The 19,736-nt window shown below is 44.5% G+C and overlaps 1 protein-coding gene across 2 annotated transcripts in view; it reads left to right on the top strand.

The window, feature by feature from the left end:
- Positions 1–1,567: 1,567 nt before the first annotated feature.
- Positions 1,568–19,736, top strand: part of Ptpn9 (protein tyrosine phosphatase non-receptor type 9) — a 70,826-nt gene continuing 52,657 nt past the window's right edge. Inside the window, exon 1 of one of the 2 annotated variants that reach the window (XM_076925652.1) lies at positions 1,568–2,327. In XM_076925652.1, the coding sequence (XP_076781767.1) occupies positions 2,265–2,327 (63 nt within the window). In that variant the 5' untranslated portion in view covers positions 1,568–2,264. Of the gene's footprint in view, positions 2,328–2,412; positions 2,603–19,736 lie in introns of those variants that run through there. The other variant, XM_076925653.1, reaches the window with a different exon arrangement.

Genomic DNA, 19,736 nt, shown 5'->3' with positions numbered 1-19,736 from the left:
AATTTAAAAAGTAAGCAGAATGTATTAAAGTCTTTTCAGCTCTGCTTCCTAGACTCCCAGTTTTCCTCTGAAGAGAAAACCAGTTACCTTTCTTGTCTACTCTTCCAAAGCACTTCTATGTATAAATGAAAGTATAGATGGATACTTGTTTTTGTTTTTCGAGACAGGGTTTCCCTGTGTAGTCCTGGCTGTCCTGGAACTCACTCTGTAGACCAGGCTGGCCTCGAACTCAGAAATCCACCTACCTCTGCCTCCCAAGTGCTAGGATTAAAGGCGTGGGCCACCACCGCCCGGCTTCCATTGTCTTACACGCTCTTATTTTCACTTCAGTGCCCAGTGTCTGGACTGTCTTCAGTTTCAATACTGAAACCAGCTCCCGAGTAGTTCCTGAGTTCAACCTAGAGTTCATCTTACTGGTGGCAAAAGACAAACTCACATAGCTGAGGGGCCAGGAGGGACAGGCATGCCTTTAATTTCATCACTCAAGAGGCAGATCTTCATGAGTTCAAGGCCAGCCGAGTCTACATAGACAGTTTCAGGACAGCTGGGGGTACATAACTTAGCAGGGGTAACCTGTAGCTGCTACTGCACTATAACTAACACACACACACACACACACACACACACACACACTTCATATATATTCTTCATTTTTGAATCACTTGAACCCAATAGGTCAAAATCAACCTGAGTAAAGAGGTAGGTCAGGCTCCATCCTGTTTTTAAGAAGTACTCCAAGATGAGCATCAAAACCTACAGCTCTTCCCCTGGTTCTTTCTGGGCCTCAGTCCTGGGGAACTAGCTTGGGCACTCTGGTTTGTTGAGATCCTTCAGAAATACTTATCTTTGGTCTAAAATGACGAAAAGTCACAGTAGGCCCAGCCCTGGCTTCACAATGCCCCTATCCTGAGACCCAGAAGCGGCTGCATTTACCCTAGAGTAAAATCAAGCGTTTGCAAAGACCGTGGGCTGCTTGTGGGCTTCTTGAATGAATTCTGATACAGGATATTCTCATTCTCTCTCTCTCCTCTCTCCCACCCCCCTCTGAATTCTGATACAGGATATTCATTCTCTCTCTCTCTCTCTCTGAATTCTGATACAGGATATTCTCTCTCTCTCTCTCTCTCTCTCTCTCTCTCTCTCTCTCTCTCTCTCTCTCTCTCTCTCTCTCTCTCTCTCTCTCTCTCTCTCTCTCTGCCACCCTCCCCTACCCCGATTAAAATTAGCTACAAGGATGCTGGACTACAGGATACATTCATTGAGCAAAGAAACCTGGCCCTTGCTTATCTGTCAGATCGTAGGCATCTGATCGTCTTGGACGTCACAGGCAACCTTTAAGACACTACTAGGAATAGGTGGAAGCGGCCCGGGAAGCCGGGAAGAGCGCCGGTCCTCGGGCAATCTCGGATATTCCTTTAAACTCACAGTCGCGTCTCCCTCCCGCTCCCGTAGGGGAGTCGCCTCTCGTCCCCGGCAGCCCCTCCCCCGCCGCTCGGCTCAGCCTCCCCTCCTCCCAGCTCCTCTCGGTCTCCCCCTCTCGGACAGCGTCCCCGCTCGGCCCGGCCCTCCCCTCCCCGGCGCCTGTTTGTGAATGAGATGCTCAGTTTCTCAATGGAGCCGCGGGGGGCTCGGGCGGACGCGGCGCAGGCCGCAGCGCTGGCCCTGAGCCGGGAGGGGGACGCCTTTTCCTCGCTCGCTCGCGCCCGCCCTCCCTGTCGCCGCCGCCGCCGCCGCGGCTTTTGAGGAACTGGGCCGCGGGGCCACCGAGCAGGTCGCAGGGCCCGCATCCCCGCGGACGCCCGGGCTGGGCGGTCTCGAGACGCCGGCGAGCCGTGCCCCGGAGGGAAGCGGTTCAGGAGGCCGACCGCCGTCTCCAACTCACGCCGGGCCGTAAAAGTTGTGGATTAAAAAAAAAAACAAAAAACAAAACCAAAAACCAAAAAAAAAAAAAAAAAAAACCAAAAAACAAACAGACCTCGAGCTGCTGTTAGTTCCTCGCCCGCACTTTCTCCTCCTCAGGAGAGGAGGGGTGGTTGCGAGGAAAGGAGAGAGAAGCAAATAGGAGGCATTTCCTCTCGGCGGGGAGCGACAGCCGGTTCTCCGCGGCCAGCAGGAGCGGCGTTGGCAGCCGCCGCGGGCGCCGGGCGCTCGCACCATGCGCGAGCCGGCCGAGAGCTGCTGAGGCGCCGGGCCGCAGAAGCAGAGCGCGAGTGCTGCGGGCTCCGGCGGCGCTCGCCCACCAGACCTGCCCAGGCGGCGGCGGGATGGAGCCGGCGACCGCGCCCCGGCCGGACATGGCGCCGGAGCTGACCCCCGAGGAGGAGCAGGTAAGCGCCGCCGCAGCGGTGGGTGTGTCCGAGCCTCCGAGGCCTAGGCCTGCCTGTTCGCCGGGCTGTGCTCCTCGCCCCGGGCCCTCCGCGCTCCGGCTAACATTTCAGGCCTGCGGGCTGGCCTCCCTGGGCCGGAGACCGCGCCCCAGGCCGTCGGCCGCCCATCCCGGGAGCCGTGGGACCCCTGGCTCTGAGCTTCTTATGCCTGGAGACTTCCGGGGGGCCCTCCGTGCCGCTCCATTTCAATGAATTTTAAAGTTCCTCGAACTGGGGTAGGCTCCCCACTGGATGATTGCAGGACACCTTGTCCCAGGCCCTTCTTACTCTCGTGCAGCTTTTGCATTTTTTATTTTTCTTTTCTTTTCTTTCTTTCTTGAGGGTCAGTTGTTTTCAAGGGCAGGGAAAGCCATTTGGGGGAGGATTCTTAGGTGGTTGTCTCCGTTCCCAAGAAGGGGGGAGGTGGCGCTGGTAAAATAGGTGCCCCAGATTCTCAAAGGAGCCCTTCAGGCTTTCAGGGCTGCTGTGACGGGCCTACTTGGACAGATCCTGAAAGATTTGTCCCTTTTCTAGCTCCCCCAAGTCCCTGGCCTTGACCTCCCTATTCTGCTTTCCCAGGCTAGGCTCGTCCCCTCGTCCCCATTTCCCTGCCCCCACCTCATCTGACAGTCTCCATCTTTCTGAAGCCCACATTGGAGTTCCATTGTCCCCTTTTAAAGCTCCTGACCTTAAATTCCCAGAAAGGAGTAGCTTGCGTTATCATTTGAGGGGTTTCAGTAAGGGAGAAGCCTAGCGCTCTTGTAACTTTCCACCGCCCCCCACTCCCCGCCCCAATATTCCAGCTGAGGAAACCAGATGAGATTCAGAACCCTCCGGGCTAGCCTCTTGCTCATCTCTCCTCCGCACTGCTCATACCCAAACATACGCCGTGCTCAAATATGGCCATAATCTGGTTGTACCTTAAAAAAAAAAATAAATGAAAGAGGAAAAGGTGAGACATGCTGGTAATAACCCATCTCACACTCTCTCGCCTTTGTTCACAGGCCCACATTAGCTAGCACGATCTGTAGTGGGGAGACAGTTGATTTTGACAAACTAACATTGGTTTAATGGGTTTATTTAGTACCTGTTTTTTTTTTTTTTAATGGTTTATTTTATTTGCATTGGTGTTTTGCCTCCATGTATGTCTGTGTGAGGATGTCACATCACTTGGAACTGGATTATGGATAGCTGTGAGCTGACGTGTGAGTGCCGGGAATTGAACCCAGGTCCTCTGAAAGAGTAGTAAGTGCTCTCTCCAGCCCGAGACCTGATTTTTAAAAAGCCCTTGACTTTCCTTTTTTCTTTTCTTTTGTGGAAATGATGGTGCTTTTTATTTATTTATTTATTTATTTATTTATTTATTTTTGTTTTTTGTATTTGGCTCCAGACCTATACTCTGGGACCTATACTTTAGGTAAAGTCAGCATGAGTAAAAAATTGTTTTCAAATACCTTTTTAAAAAAATGTAAATAGTGGTAACAGCTTGATAACTGCAATAGGGCGTTTTCAAAATGCTAGTGAGACAGTTCAAGTAGGTGGCCAAGGAGCTCTGCCAGGACTGGGAAATGCCACAGTGCTAATGTGTTAGACTGATTTTTTTTTTTTTTTTGAGTCAGGGTTTCTCTGTGTAGTTACTCCTAGCTATCCTGAAGCTCAGTCTGTAGACCAGGCTGATCTGGAATTCACAGAGATCTGCCTGACTCTGCTTCCTGAGTGCTGGGACTAAAGGTGTGGGCCTCCACTGCACCACAAGCTGATTTAATTTTATTTATTTATTACTCACCGAGTGACTTTTTTTTGTTTTGTTTTTTTGTTTTTTGTTTTTTTTGTTTTTTTTTTTTGAGACAGGGTTTCTCTGTGTAGCTCTCTTTTTTTTTTCTTTTTTTTTTCCCCAGTAAAAGCATTGTTTATCTTTAGGAAACCCAGAGGCAGCCATTTTTTTTTCTTTTTATTCTTTAATGGTCTTAATTGGCTTTATTATTGATTTTAGAGTCAGACAAGTCATAAAATAAAATAAATGTCCCTATGAGGTGAGAAGAGTTTGGTTTGGTATTAAAGTGGAAGAAAGAAGTACCAAGAGCTAACAGTGGGTTGACCTTTTCAAGTTAACTGTTTGTTGTTTGTTTGTTGTGTGTGTGTGTGTGTGTGTGTGTGTGTGTGTGTGTTTTGAGACAAGCTCTCACTCTGTCTTCCTATTAGATTTTCTTTTTAAAGGGACTTTTTTCGCTTTTTCTGCTGGACTTCCTGTGGGGTCCAGCAGATTTGAAGAGTGAAGCCTCAGCAAGGTGTTGTGTGCATAAACCCCTGTAGCTGCACCACCCCCCCCACCCGCGCCCCACTTAGTGGAGATCAAGAACTCAAGATCATTCTGGAGTTACAGAAGGTTGTGAGCTGCTTGACTGTATATGCTGGGAAGTGAGCTTGGGTCCTCTGGAAGAGCATCTCTTGAACCTCTAGGGAGTGATTTTGAGGCTAGCCAGATCTATATGGGACACTTTTCTGGGCCTGGTGGCACATACCTTTAGGCCAGCACTGGGAAAGTAGAAACAATTGGATTTCTGTGAGTTTGAGGCCAGCCTGGTCTATATGGTGAGCTCCAAGTTAACCACAACTACATAGTGAGAACCTGTCTAAAATAAAAAAGCATCCATGTTCTATGAAAATGGCATTAGAAAGAAAGTTAAAAACATAAAACTAAGAAAGAAAATACTTAAAGTAATGAATAAGGATATGCAATCCTCAGAACCAATGTATAATTGTCAGACCTGGTAGTACATAAGAATACTCTGATGTGGCCAGCCATAGTGGCTCATGCCTTTGATCCCAGCGCTAAGGAGGCAGAGACAGAGAGGCAGAGGCATCTCTGTGAGTCTGAGGCCAGGACAGTCAGGGCTACACAGAGAAACCCTATCTTGGGGGGGAGGGGGGGAAGGAACATGTAATCCACAGAATTAGTATTGTAACTGGAGGTTTCTTTTTCTACCCTCTAAAAGAACAAATAGAAATTAAATAACTATGACCTAGGAAAAAACCCCAACCAAACAAAAACAAACACTCAATCATATCTGATTTCCAATGCCAGACTTTCTAGTCATTCCAAAATATTGAAATACAAATATAATAGTTTCTTATTTTAGTCCAATAAAACATGAGGTTTTAAAATTTATTTATTTATTTAAAGTCAAGGTTTCCCTGTGTAGCCTTGCCTGCGGTGGAACTTGATGTGTAGAGCGGTCTGGCCTTAATCTCACAGAGATTCACCTGCCTACTTCTTGCATGTGCTGGGATTAAAGACATGTACCACCATGCCTGGCTATCAGAGTATTCTTGAGTGTTGGGATTATAGGCTTGCTCCACTATACTGGACATAAAAGGTCTTCCTCCTCCTCCTCTTCCACCTCCTCTTTCCCCTCCCCTTCCCCCTCCCCTCCCCTCCCCCTTCTTCCTCTTCTTCCTCTTCTTCCTCTTCCTCTTTTCCTCCTCCTCCTCTTCTTCCTCCTCCTCCTCCTCTTCCTCCTCCTCCTCTTCTTCTTCTCTTCCTCCTCTTCCTCCTCCTCTTCTCCTCCGCCACCCCCCCCCTTTTGTTTTTTGGTTGTTTTGTTTGTTTGAGACAAAGTTTCTTTCTCTGTGTAGCTCTGGGAACTTCCTCTGTACACTAGACTGGCCTTGAATTCAGAGATCCTCAGCTTCTGCCTCCAGGGTATTGTGATTAAAGGTGTGAGCCACCACATAGGCTATTAAAGGTATTCTTAAGGCCAGTCTTGCTGGCACTGGGGAGGCAGAGTTGGAAGATCTCTGAGTGACTCTCTGGCCAGCCAGGGCTACATAGTGAAACCATGTTCCAAGAAAAAGAAAATTGTTAGGTTAGTTGGTTCTTATTTTTTATGTCTATTTGTTTACTTAATTTTTCGTGGAAAATGGTAGAACCTAGAGCCTTTTATGTTTGAGGCAAGCACTGTACTGTTGAGCTATTCTCTGTCATGGAACCTATTCTATAACCAAATAGGAGATTATACTGGACTAGCATATTCTCAAAGGGCTAGTCTTTTTGAAATGTTTCAACTGCTTTATAGCTACTTGTGGACTACTTCCTCCTTTGGACACTTTTCCTTGTATAAAATGTCTCATTTGTATAAAATGTATCATCAGGCTTTTTTTCTTTTCTTTTTTTTTTTTTTTATTTTCGAGACAGGGTTTCTCTATGTAGCCCTGGTTGTTCTGTGTTCTGGAACTCACTCTGTAGACCAGGCTGGCCTCAGACTCAGAAATCCGTCTACCTCTGCCTCCCAAGTGCTGGGATTAGAGGTGTGTGCCACCACTGCCAGCTTCATCAGACTTTAAGTATCTCTTGAATTTGTGAGCTTCAGGCTGTCACCCTGACTATGATCACAATCACCCTTATCTAGATTGCTGTCTTATCCTAGTAAGAGTTTACTTTAAACACACACATACAGTGTAGAGGTCAGAGGAGAACAGCTTTCAGGAATTGGTTTTCTCTTTCCATCAGGTGTGAACTAAGGATTATACTAAGGTGGTCAGGCTTGGTGGTAAGCATGTTTACCTGTTGAGCTGTCTCTGGCCTCCAATAAGAAATGGCATTTGTTTCCGATCTGATACAATGATATTTGAGAAGCTAAAGTCAGATTGCCAATCTGGTTACATCTTCCCTTCGGCCTGCCCACCTTCCAAATCCGCACTGCCAGGAATTTTGTGTGTGTGTCTGTGTGTGTGTGGTTCTGGTGAATGAATCCATGGTCTTGTGTGGGAAAAGCATGCACTATAGTCTTCCTTTTAAGAGTTTTTCGTTTTTCTTCAGATTTTGTACAGCTTATGGCCTTAGTTCTCACTCTTTACTTCTTTTATGTTTTTGTTTATGTGTATGTTTGCACGCCGTGCGTGTACGTGTACTCTCAGGCTAGAAGAAGGAGACCATGGAACTGGAGTTATGAGTCGTTCAGGGTAGATGCTGGAAACTAAACTCAGGTCCTCTTCAAGAGCAGAAAGCACTGTTGAGTGCTGAGCCATCTCTTTGGCCCTTCACACGGTTTTTACCTCAGGCATACCGCTTTCTATTTTTGCTGTGTTTCCTCCTGCTACAGAGTCTGTACAGGCGGCTTTCTGCTTATGGAAACACCTCTCATTTTGACCTCAGTCCTTATCTTTTACCTTGTAGTTTTTACTTCCTTGTGGAAGAAGTCTTAGATCTCAATTAGGTTAAACCCTGTCTCTTTCCCTACCTTTCCGTCCTTTATGTTGTTTATAGTGAGTTTGCACTTCTCTGATTTCATGGCTATAGACTACAAAGAGTTGAAACATTTTGCTTTTTCTCAAGCAAGATTAGAACGTAATGATCAGGAAGAACCTGCTCTCAGTGCCACACCTCCTCCATCACAACTAAAATTTTCCAAAAGGTTCCAACAACTGGGGATCAATGTTTAGATATCTGCTCCTTTGTTGACCATAATCATCCAAACCACGACACCACACCATCCGTGTTCTCTGAGACAAGGTCTTTTGCTAGCTTGGAGCTCATCAATTAGACTCGGCAAGTTGGCCTCTGAGCCCCATGGGATTTCTTGTCTCAGGCCTCCCTTGCCCAGGGATTATAATTGTGTGCTACCAGGTCTGACAATTTAACATGGGGTCTGAGGATGTGGTGTGTTGGGAGAGAACAGAGGTATCAGAACACCTTGGAGATGGAGTTACAGGGGGTTGTGAGCTGTCCAAAGTGGGTTCTGGGATCTGAACCTCTGCACGAAAATGTCTGCTCTTGATCACCAAGCCATTTCTCCAACCCTGTCATTTTTAATTTTTCAAATTTTGTTAGACTTTTTGAACATAATCATTGGAGTTGAGTGTGGTACACAGGCCTGTAATTCAGCACTGGAGACAAAGAGGCAGATGGAGCAGAAAGTCATCTTTAACCTTAACTATACATCACGTTTGAGGACAAGCTGACACTGTCTCAGAAAAGCTAAAAATGAAAGCCATGAACATTTTGTAGTTCTACTATCCTTTTTAGACATGTGTTGACTTGATATAAATTCTGACTTGCAATTATGGTATTTCTTGCCTTCAGTTTATTTTGTTATTTATTTTAAATCTTATTTTGTGTGTGTTTTGTATTGTGTATGCGTAGTGTGTGTTCCTTACTCTGTCTCATTGCATGGGAGACAGGACCACTTGGCAGCAGACTACATAGGACAGGCTAGTGGTCTCTGAACTTCTGAGGAGTCTCATGTCTCTGCCTTTACGGATCCATTTGCTACTGTGTCTGGCTTTTATGGGAGTCTGGGGATCCAAACTTAGGTTGTCAGGCTTGATGGTGAGTGCCTCCAATTTCCTTAACCCTGTTATTCAATGCTTGCCGCCCTAAAGGTGGAGTTTCAGGGTATGTGTGGGCCAGGCCAGCTGAACTGCTGCTCTGCCTCTAGCTCTCGTGGTCATTGTTTCAGTTCTTCAGTAACGAGAGCCTGCAGTAAGGGTATAAGAAAAGCATCTTTTCAAAGTCTATGTGAACAACAGCAAAAGAATAAGAGTAATTGTTTCAGAGCTTTTGCTTTGGGTCAGACTGTTGAATCTCTCTCTCTCTCTGCTTGATGTTAGCTGAAAGGCAGGAGCACCACGTATGTTAGGCATTTCTCACACACTTGATCTGAGTGGAAACTGGAATTAAATCTAGTCATTTTGCAAACAAAATTCAGAGTGAAAGAGGAAAATTGCCCAAGATCACTTACCAAGCAAATGATGGAGTGTAATTTCTATCCATGTCTGTTACTTGGTCTCCATTGTCAGTGTTTATTCTATTTAACTTCATTATTTCTTATGAAGCAAGTGGCTAAGGCTATATAGTGAGGCCTTGTCTACCATTCCACACCCCCCCACCCCAAAAAAAAGTAAAGAAAAAATATAGTATTATCAGGATATGGGGCTGCTTCAGTTTGTCCACAGCTGTAAACTATGATTTGTCTTGTGTTCTAGGAGGTGTATGATTTTTGCCAGCTGTAGACAGTTTAATTTTGGGGACTCTGGAGAGAGTATAAATGGGAGAGCCCTGAAAGGGCCTGTGGTGGCTGTTGTTCACCGTGCTGCAGTTGCTTTTTATGTGGCTGCTGTTGGATTGCTGGATTGCTGGTTTGCTGGTTTGCTGGATTGCTGGATTGCTGGATTGCTGGATTGCTGGTTTGCTGGATTGCTGGATTGCTGGATTGCTGGATTGCTGGTTTGCTGGATTGCTGGATTGCTGGTTTGCTGGTTTGCTGGTTTGCTGGTTGGTGATATCCTGACTATGGAGATTGGACTTGCCCCAAGGAACCCAAAGCCCATAATCAGCAGGAAGTAGTCTGAAGGGGTCTATGGCCCCTTTTCCCTCCCTCTAACTTTCTCTCTCCTGTTGGGGGGTTGGAATGGATTAGGATGGAATAAAGGTTGGAAGGGTGGTAGATGTAAGAACCCAACAAAGAAGCTCCAAAAAAAGTCCGCCTACACAAAGTCATGGTGGCTCCCACTGTCATCTAAACCTAGGAAGTTGGAGTTGGAGGATTGCCATGAATGAGTTTCAGGCCGACCTGGACTAAAGAGTGAGATTCTGTTTCACAAAAAGGGGACGGGGTAGGGAGATAGCTTACCTAGTCAAGTGCTTCCCTTGTAAACCTGAAGACCTGATGTGGTTCCCAGAATTCACAAAGAAGTTCTGGGTGTTGATGTTGAACGCTTGTAGTCACAGAGCTGGGGAGACGACAGGGGGATCCCTGGGCTCCCTGGCCAGACATCCTGCCTAATTGTTGTGTGTGGGAATAACAAGGCACAGGCATACACACACCGAGAAAGGAATAAACCATAAGCAGTGACTCAACTAGAGCTGTATAATGAAACTCAAATTCAGTAATTATAGCCGTGTAGGGTCTTACATGGTTATTCCAGTAGCAATTGATGGGGTAGGACAGTATAGTAATTCTCTTAAGTACTTATAATTCTATTCATTGCCAAATAACAATGGTTTGAATAATTTATATTCTTTCACATGAGGAGAAATTAATCTCCAGTATGCTGATAACAAGCCTATAAAATCTTAGCATTTGAGAGACTGGGGCAGAAAATGGAGAGTTTGAGGCCAGACTGACCTTGTCTTCTGATGTACACATGTGCATGCACACACATGCATACAGACACAGTAAGTACAAGTGTAATACAGATACAAAGTAAGTGAGTGAGCAGGATGATGGTGGTGCATGCCTTTAGTTCCAGCACTCAGGGAGACAGAGACAGCTGGCAATGGATCTCAGTGAGTTAGAGGTCAGCCTGGTCTACAGAGTGAGTTCTAGGACAGCCAGGGAAACCTTGTCCCAAAATAAACCAAAAAAAAAGAAAAGAAAAAAGGAAAGAAAAGAAAAAGAAAACATGATTCTTTTGATACAAAAACATTAATTGATACAGAAGTGACTACAACTAAGGGTTGTTGTTATTGTTACCATTTTTGAGGCATTATCTTACAATGTAGGTCAGTCTGTACCAGAACTTGTTATGTGGTCTAGGATGTCCTGAAACTCACAATATAGTCCAAGCTGGTCTCAAACACCCAAAATCTTACTGCCTCAGCCTCTGGAGAGTTGGGATTAGAAATGTGAGTTGCCATGTCCAGTGTATGTTTAATTTATTTACTTCATTGTTCTTTTTAATTTGACTTTTTTACTTACTCACTTTACAGCCTGCTCAGTGCCCCCCCCCCCCCCAATCCCTCACTTATCCTCACTCCCCTTTTCCTCTGAGAAGGTAGGGGGTTCCCCTGGGTATCCTCCCATCCTGGCACTTAAAGTCTCCGTGAGGCTAGGTGCACCCTCTTCCACTGAGGCCAGACTAGGCAGCACAGCTAGGGGAAAGGGATCCCACATGAAGACCAAGCTGCACATCTACTAGGTCCAGCCCGTGTTTGTTTTTGTTTTTTTTTTTTTCCCCTCTCTTGGTAGTTCAGACTCTGAGAGCCCCAAGGGTCTCTTGTTAGTTAACTCTGTTGGTCTTCCTGTGGAGTTTCTACCCCTTCTGTGGAGTTCCTACCCCTTCTGGGCCTGGAATCATCCCTCCTGTTATTTAGTGCTAGGGATTGAACCTGAACACAACGAACACTAAACATGTGATCTAATATTGATCTACACTCCCAGTCCTAGGGGTTTTTTTTTTTATTATTATTTTAATGAATTACAAATTTTAAAAAATTGAGCCAGTGTTCTCACTATAGACCAGGTTAGCCTAGAACTTGCTAAATAGATCAGGCTGGCCTCAAACTCCTATTCTGTCTGTACTTCCTGAGTGCTGATATCAAAAGTTTGTGCTACCATGCCTTGCTTGTTTTTTTAGATGCGATTTCACTATCTGGCCCAAAATGGCCTTGGAAAATCATTGCCATGAGTAACCTATTAATATTTATTTGCAAAGTTTGTAAACAAAATTCTTATTTTAGATATCATAGCATTGTAAGGACGAAAAAGGACTCACAGCACTTAGTGTGACTGTAAGCAGTCAATCAAATTAGCCACTATTACATTCCTTTGGATATTGAACTTTTGGCAATTTAGTTACTTAAACCAATCCTAAGGAGGAACAGCTGCTTGGATTCACCCTGGGATCTATGTATTTAGTGTTTTTTTAAATTTATTAATATTTAATTAGTTTACTTTTTTGAGACAGGGAGACCTTGTAACCTTGGCTAGCCTAGAACTTGCTTTGTAGACCAGGCTGGCCTTCAATTCAAAGATCACTCCTGGTTGGTTATATTATATGTATGTTTTTTAATTATATGCATATATATGTGTGTGTGAGGGTGGGTTTGTGCATATACGTGGAGTGTCCAAAATATTCAGAAGGGTGTCGTATCCCCTGGAGCTGGAGTTACCGGCAGTTGTGAACTGGTCCTCTGGAAAAGCAGTACCCACTTTTAACTGTTGAGCCATCTCTCTAGTCTTTTAGTGTTCTGTTCTCTCTCTCTCTCTCTCTCTCTCTCTCTCTCTCCTCTCTCTCTCTCTCTCTCTGTTGCTATGGATCAAACTTGGCTTTGTGTATTCTGGGCAGTTTCTCTAGCTCTGAGTGACAACGGCTAGTCCTTGTGTGGGCTTTTATGAATGTCAGAAAATGAGTACTCTGAATCTTTATAGTATAGCTTTGAAAAATCAATTCTAATTTTATATGTTGTTGTTGTTTTTTTTTTTTTTTCATAATAGAATCTTTTAAATGTTGTTGTTGTTGTTATTTTGACCCAGGGTTTCTCTGTGTAGCCCTGGCTGTCCTGGAACTTGCTTTGTAGACCAGGCTGGCCTTGAACTTACAGAGGTCCAACTTGCCTCTGCCTCCCTAGTACTGGGCTTAAAGGCACGCATCACCACTGCCTGGCTAAAGTTAAATATTTTAACTGCTGTAAAGAGGACTTCAAAGATTTTTGGCCCTTTTCCCAAGTGCAGGGGTTTGTCCTTTCTTGTGGCTAAGAACTTTCCTTTCCCACAGTCTTATATGTCCTGTGCTAAATGTCATCTGTCCCCCTGGAAGGAGCCAGACGTCAGGGACCAGATGATTCATGATGTTAAATTGAGGTTTTCCCAAGACATGGCCTGTGTAGAACACAGGAAAGAAATGGAAGGACAGGTGACGTGCTCAGTCTGTTACTGCAGTTACTAAGTGTGGAGTCAGCAACTCGGCGAGATGTTATGTGGGTTTAAGTATATTTAGAAATAAGGGTACAATATGAATTTTACTCTTAAAATTTTGGAGCCTGAGTTTTGGAGTTAGTAGTTTTGTAAATATTAAGCACCCACAGGTTTCTCCTAGAATGTGACCTATTATTTACGGATCCTAGAGCTTCAGTTACAGGTATGCGCTTCCACACATGACAGGATTAGCATATTGGAATACACTTTTCTAACTATGGCTTTATTTCCTTGGAAATATCAGAAAGTCTGGCTTTGCACAGTCTCGACACTCTGGAGCTGAGCCGGCCAGAGCTCTGGTCTTTTATCAGCTATTTTACATTTTCTGTTTTCATCCTGCTTTAAAATTTCAGATGATAGCATATTTTATTTTTCTTGATTAACTACTAAAACATTTTCTCTCTGCATACCTTCATATAACAGCTTATTAGAAAGACTGGGAGGAAGCTCAGAGTGGCAGGATATTTGTTTTGCATGAGAAAGGCTGGGTTTGAGGCTAACCTTGAGGCTAACCTGGGCTACATAGTGAGACTCTTTAAAAAAAAAAACAAAAACAAAATAAAACCAACTCTTTTAGTTCTTTCTCCAGCTACTGGAGTAATTGCTAGTTTCTGTTCCAGCTTCTTTGGACCAGGGGGAGAAACTCTATAATACTCTCCTGAGCTTGCACTTGTCAGGGCTAAGGACCTGGAATCAGCTTTTAGAAAGAGGTCTTCTAAGCCAGCTTGGCAGATTGGCTGGAGCCATTCCTGTATTGTGCCATGTCCTAAGTTCTATCCAGCACCAGAATAGAAACTAAAAGTTAGTGTTGAACTTATTTTATTTGGGAGTTAAGGATATAACTATGTAGCTAAGACTAGCCTCCAATTCTGTTTTTGTTTTTTCTTCTTTTTCTTGTCTCTAGAGATTAGGACTTACACTGTAGGCCAAGGATCCTAACATTCTTCTTGCCTTGCCTCAGGAGCGATGGGGTAACAGGGGTGAGCTACTACACCCAAATGTGCTAGAATTCTTCATTCCTATATGTGAGCCCCTTAAGTTCTGGTGAGCATTAGGCTCTTTCCCCTCCCCCTAATTGAGATAGGTATCTTTTTTGTTGTTGTTTTGTTTATTTTTTTTGAAACAGGGTTTCTCTGTGTAGTTCTTCCTGTCCTGGAACTTACTCCATATACCAGGCTAGCCTGGAACTTACTTTGTAGACTAGGCTAGCCTTGAACTAAGAGATCTGCCTGCCTCTGCTCCTCAAGAGCTGGGAGTAAAGGTGTGCGCCACCACACCTGGTTGAGCATTAGGTTCTTAAGCCTGGAGAATGGGGACAGGAACAGGATGCAGAAGCTGAGAAGCTCCATGACGTAGGGGGCACGTTATTTGTTTATTCTGGAATGGGTCATTTTGGTCTGAACTATGAAAAGCTGTGACCTAAATAGTAGATGTGATGTGTTTATAAAAAGATGAAAAGGGGTATGTTCTGTGGAGGGTTGGTGAGGTATGGGGGCAGGGGATACCTCAGCGGTCCCATACCGAGACATCGCTTCCCCCTGAGGGACCAGCCACACCTCTATTTATTAAATTCTAATAAATAGAGTTTATTCAGGGCATGAGGAAGGGAGTTAAAGGGTAGTAGAGGCAGAGAAAGGCAGAGAGGGAGGGAGTAGAGAAATAGAGGCCAGCCATGGGCACGTGGAGAGAGAGGGAGAAAGGGGATGGCGGGGGTGGGGGGTGGTGGTGGTGGTGGTGGTGGTGGTGGAGGAGGGAAGAGCCCAAGAGGACAAGAGAGCAAGAGATTAAGAGTAGAACAGGAGAGGGAGGAGGGGGCAAGCAGTCCCTTTGATAGTGAGTCAAGCCTACCTGGTTGTTGCCAGGTAACTGTGGGATGGAGTTTAGACAAAATGCTAACAAGGTGAGAGATTATTATTATTTTTTATTTATTTGTATGTGTAAGAATGTCTTTGGATGCATGTATGTATTTGTATCATATGCATGCCTAGTTCCCACAGAGATCAGAAGGCTCCAGATTCCCCGGAACTAGAGTTATGGATGGAGCCACCAAGTGGGTGCTGGGAACCTAACCCAGTCCTCTGTAAGAGCTAGTGATCTTAACTCCAGCCCTAGAGATGACTTTCCTTAGTCTCTGCTTTCATTTAGACCAGGTATAAGTCTTTGCTTAACAGCTTTAGCATTTATTCAAGTAAGTTCCCTAAGGGTTGGCTCTTGCCCTACCATAATCCATTACTCCCACTTTACTTACTACGATCTTTAAAAAGTGACCTCTTGGTGGTTCATGTTTGTAATTATAGCACTCAAAGTAGACACAGGAGGAGCAGAGGAATTTAAGGTCATCCTAAGGTACATCTCATGTTAAAAACCGACCTGGCATCATGACACCCTTACTCAGCCCTAAGAAACATACATATTCCAGGCTGGTGAGAAGGCTCAGCAGTTAAGAGCACACTGCTCTTCCAGAGGACCCAGGTTCAGTTTCTAGAACTCATGTGGAGGCTGACAAACATGTATAGCTTCCAGTTCCAGGCCATCCAACGCCTTCTTCTGGCCTCCCAGAGCACTTCATGCACATGAGGCATATGCATATAGGCAGGCAAATCCCTCGTCATGTAAAATAAAATAAATGATTAAAAATTATTTAAATTCACATTCATTAACTTGGAACAGAAAATAGGCTGACTGTCAGTTCACTCAATGGAAAAGCTACTTCATAGCAACACTCAGTCATTTGAGAAAAGTTGAATGTGAGATTGTACTTACAATGCTAGCATAGTAGAGGTGGAGGCAAGAGGATCGCCTTGAATTTGAGGCAAACCTACCTCTGTAGTATCGCTCTGCTAATTTTGGAATCTGAGTCAGGAAAATCCATATTCTCGGAAGGGTGTGGTAACTCATAGATACTCGTAATTCCAGCACTAGATGCTGAAGCAGGAACAGCTTGGATTCCTTAGGAAGTCCTAGGCCATTCCGAGGCACATACTGAAACCCTGGCTTAGAAACCCAAAGAAAAGGGGTGAAGACACCTTCACATGAGCACAGGTACCTGCAGAGACCAGAGGATCTGGATTTTTCTGGAGCTGGAGTTTCAGATGGTTGTGAGCCGCCCGATGTGGGCTCCTGATGTGGCTCCTGAGAATCTGACTCAGGGCCTCTGGAGAGCAGTGCGGGCTTTTAATCACTGAGCCATCTCTCCAGCCCTAGTTCTTGTTTTGAGATTTTATTTTTATCTTATGTCTGTGTTTCTGCAATCTATGTCTGTGTACTGTGTACTTGTAGTGCCCATGGAGGCCAGAAGAGGACATCAGATCCCCTGGGACTGGAGGTATAGACTGTTGGGAGCCGCTATGGAAGTGCTGGGAATCCGATTCAGGTCCTCTGGAAGAATAGCCAGCGCTCTATACTGTACCATCTCTCTAGCCCCCTTCAGCCCTATTTAAAAAAATATTTTAAATTATGTGTATATGTTTGTATGTGGGTGTGTGCACATGAGTACAGATGCACAAGAGATCAGAGGTCAGGGCCCCTGGAGCTTGAGTTAACAGGCAGTAGAGTGGTCTGACCCGAATGCCTGGGGGTAAATTTAGGTTCTCTGCAGCAGCTTTTCAACTCCTGAGCCTTCCCTCTGTGCACTTCCTCCCTTTTACCTTTTCATTGTCTTTGTCCTTTTGAGAGAGGGTTCAAGTAGTCTAGGCTGTTCTCAAACTAGAATTTATTGTGTAACAGAAAAGGGCCTCAGATTCTGTTTTATTTTTTAAACTTTTAAAGTGTTGCACTTATTTATGGTGGCGGTGGTCTGTGTTCGTTCCTGTTCTCTCCTTCCACCGTATGGTTAGGGTTGAGTGCGATCAACTTCTTGACCTCTGATCTAAATACTTGAACATACTGGTAAGGAAACTATTCAGAGCAAAATAATAAGAAAGGTAAGAATGTGGTGCAAGAGAGAAGCAGGACACATGAATGACAGTAGTTGTCTTAGTCACTGTTTGCTTTGCTGCTGTGAAGAGACCTAGGCAACTGTTATAAAAGAAAGGATTTAAATGGGAGCCTGCTTACAGTGTCAGAGGCTTTGTCCATTATCATGCAGGGAGCCTAACTGGAGCAGTACCTGAGAGCTATATCCCATGGTGCTGGCTGAGGACTAGACATTGAAACCTCAGAGCCCACCATCATACATTTCCTCCAACAAGGCCACACCGAACCCTCTGGTCCTTTCAAACAATTCCACTTCCTGCTGAGTAAGCATTCAAATAAATGAACCTATGGGGAACTTTTTTTTTTTTTTTTTTTAAATTCAAGTCACAATGGTACTTAAGGGCCCCGTTATTTTTTGTTTGTTTGTTTGTTTGTTTTTCTTTTCTTTTTTTTTCATAGACAGTTTCTCTGTGTATTCTTGGCTGTCCTGGAACTCAACTATAGACCAGGCTGGCCTCAAACTCACAGAGATTTGCTTGCCTCTGCCTCCTGAGTGCTGGGATTAAAGGCCTGTGCCTCCACTGCCTGGCTAGCTCTGATTATTTGTGGTGGCTTTCTTTTATGGAGTTAAGAGATGGAAGAATGGGTTTATTAGGGGCATCATGAGTGTGGCTTATTTGATAGATTAGGTCATGTGTTTACTTTTCCTACTGCAAATGTCTCTTCCTGTCATGAATCTGATTTTAATATGCAGAGGCATATGATGGGAAATTCTCCCTGAAAGTTCACTGGAGTATACAGCTGGCCTTAGTGTTCATGTGCCCCGTGACCCACTTAGAGCTGTATCAGAACTTCTCTTTTTCCAACTAGTTATATTGGGAAATGTACTTGAATAGAGGCTACCTAAATTTGGGTTGGAAAATGGCTCAGTGATAAAAAGCATATACTGCTCTTACAGAGTTCAGGGCCTGAGTTCAGTGCAGAGTGTCCTCAGCAGGAGGCTCAAAACTGCCTGTAACTCCAGTTCCAGGGGGAGTCAGTGCCCTTTTCTGGACTTCACAGGTACTTGCACTCACATGTGTAATAGACACACACACACACACACACACACACACGCGCACGCACGCACACACACACACTTATAAAAATAAAATCCCATTTATTTTATAAAACTATCTAAATTTGATTGTTTCTAGGGAAGAAGAAATCTATACTGATATATATATATATATATATGATATACTAATATAAATAAATATAAATAAATATAAATATATAAAAATATATATAAAAAATATATATATTTATTTCCATGCATGTGGAGGTCCAAGGGAGGGGGGTTCTGAGGTTGCCAAGTGCAGTGAAGAGGAACGTGTTTGCATTGCATAGTCAGACACAGGAGCTAGATTTCCAGATACATTGTTATGGGAGGGAGTGGGGGTTTGTATAACCTAAACCAAATGGGATTCTAGGCCAAGGGACCATTGTCATTTACACATTCACTAACTAAAACAGTGCACACAGACAATTGGCTTATAGGCCGGGTGGTGGTGGAACACACCTTGTCTCAAAACCCACCCACCCACGACCTACCCACGACCCACCCACAGAAAGCGCTGCTGGAGCTCTTACACCACAGCTTAGCTTGATCTCTTTCTTCTGTGAGGTGGCTTCCCAGGTGTGCTTCGGTTGTGTGGGTCACTCCCTCCCTCAGCTAACAGGAGTGGGTATCGTTGGAAGCTGCCTGCAAGTTCTGTCCTGTGTGCGGTGAGCAGTGGACTTTCCTCTTTCTGAACAGGAGGGAGCTTCCTGTTTGCGCCTCAAACGCTGCTTTGTTTATGTTATAGTCTTTGGCCTCATAGTGTCTTGATTTGAATTTTCTCTTATGACAATTTAAAGTTTGTGTTGTTGAATTATTTTTTGTTGTTTTTGGAAGTTCTTTATACTTTTACAATCTTTGCTGGAGAGTTTTTTGTTTCGTGTTTCTTGTGCTAGGCTGGGTCTTGTGTGTCGTAGGCAAGCACTCTACCCATGGGCAGCTCCAGCCCTCACTGCACCTCCTGCCTGATGATTTTACTTAAAGTTTTTGAGGCAAAGCTTTCTCTTTAAGTTGCTCAGGTTGGTCTACAAAGTATGATCATCATGCCCTAGCCTTCTGAGTAGCTGTAATTACAGACCTATACCACCATGGCTGAATTAGAGAGGGAAGTAAGCATGGCACACGTGGAAGGGTCCTGTCTAGGACTAGAGGTTCAAGGCCTTTGACCTTGCAATGAAGACTGTCAAAAGACAGAATCAGTTGGTAAAAATAGTTTTAAAAGAAAAAAAAAATGTTGTTTTAGTTCTCAGGTGACCCAGATTGGCCTCAATTTTCTAAGTGGCTTAGATAAACTTGAACCCTTACGCTGCTTCATTGACTCCAGATTTCAGCATTACAGATTTCAGCCACTCACCTTGTCTGACTTAATTTAAAATTAGTGTGTGGGGGTGGGGGTGGCAATTATAAGTACATGTAGGGGGAAAGGTTATATGTTGGGTGCCTTCTATTGCTTTCCACATTAATTTTTGAGACAAGTTCTTCTGAACCTGGTTGAACTACTTAGCAAGTTTAGCTAGGTAAGCCCTCAGACCTTCTAGTCTCTCTACTTCCAGTGCTGGGATTATAGGTCCATGTTACTATACTTGGCTTTTTTTTTTCGGGGGGGGGGGGGGGGGAATAGGATTTGGTTTTTTAAGACAGAGTTTCTTTCTTGTGTAG

Source organism: Arvicanthis niloticus, chromosome 26, assembly GCF_011762505.2.
Source record: "Arvicanthis niloticus isolate mArvNil1 chromosome 26, mArvNil1.pat.X, whole genome shotgun sequence".
Taxonomy (NCBI): Eukaryota; Metazoa; Chordata; class Mammalia; order Rodentia; family Muridae; genus Arvicanthis; species Arvicanthis niloticus.
The sequence above is the reverse complement of the archived record's forward strand: the minus strand, read 5'-3'. Positions and strand labels throughout refer to the sequence as shown.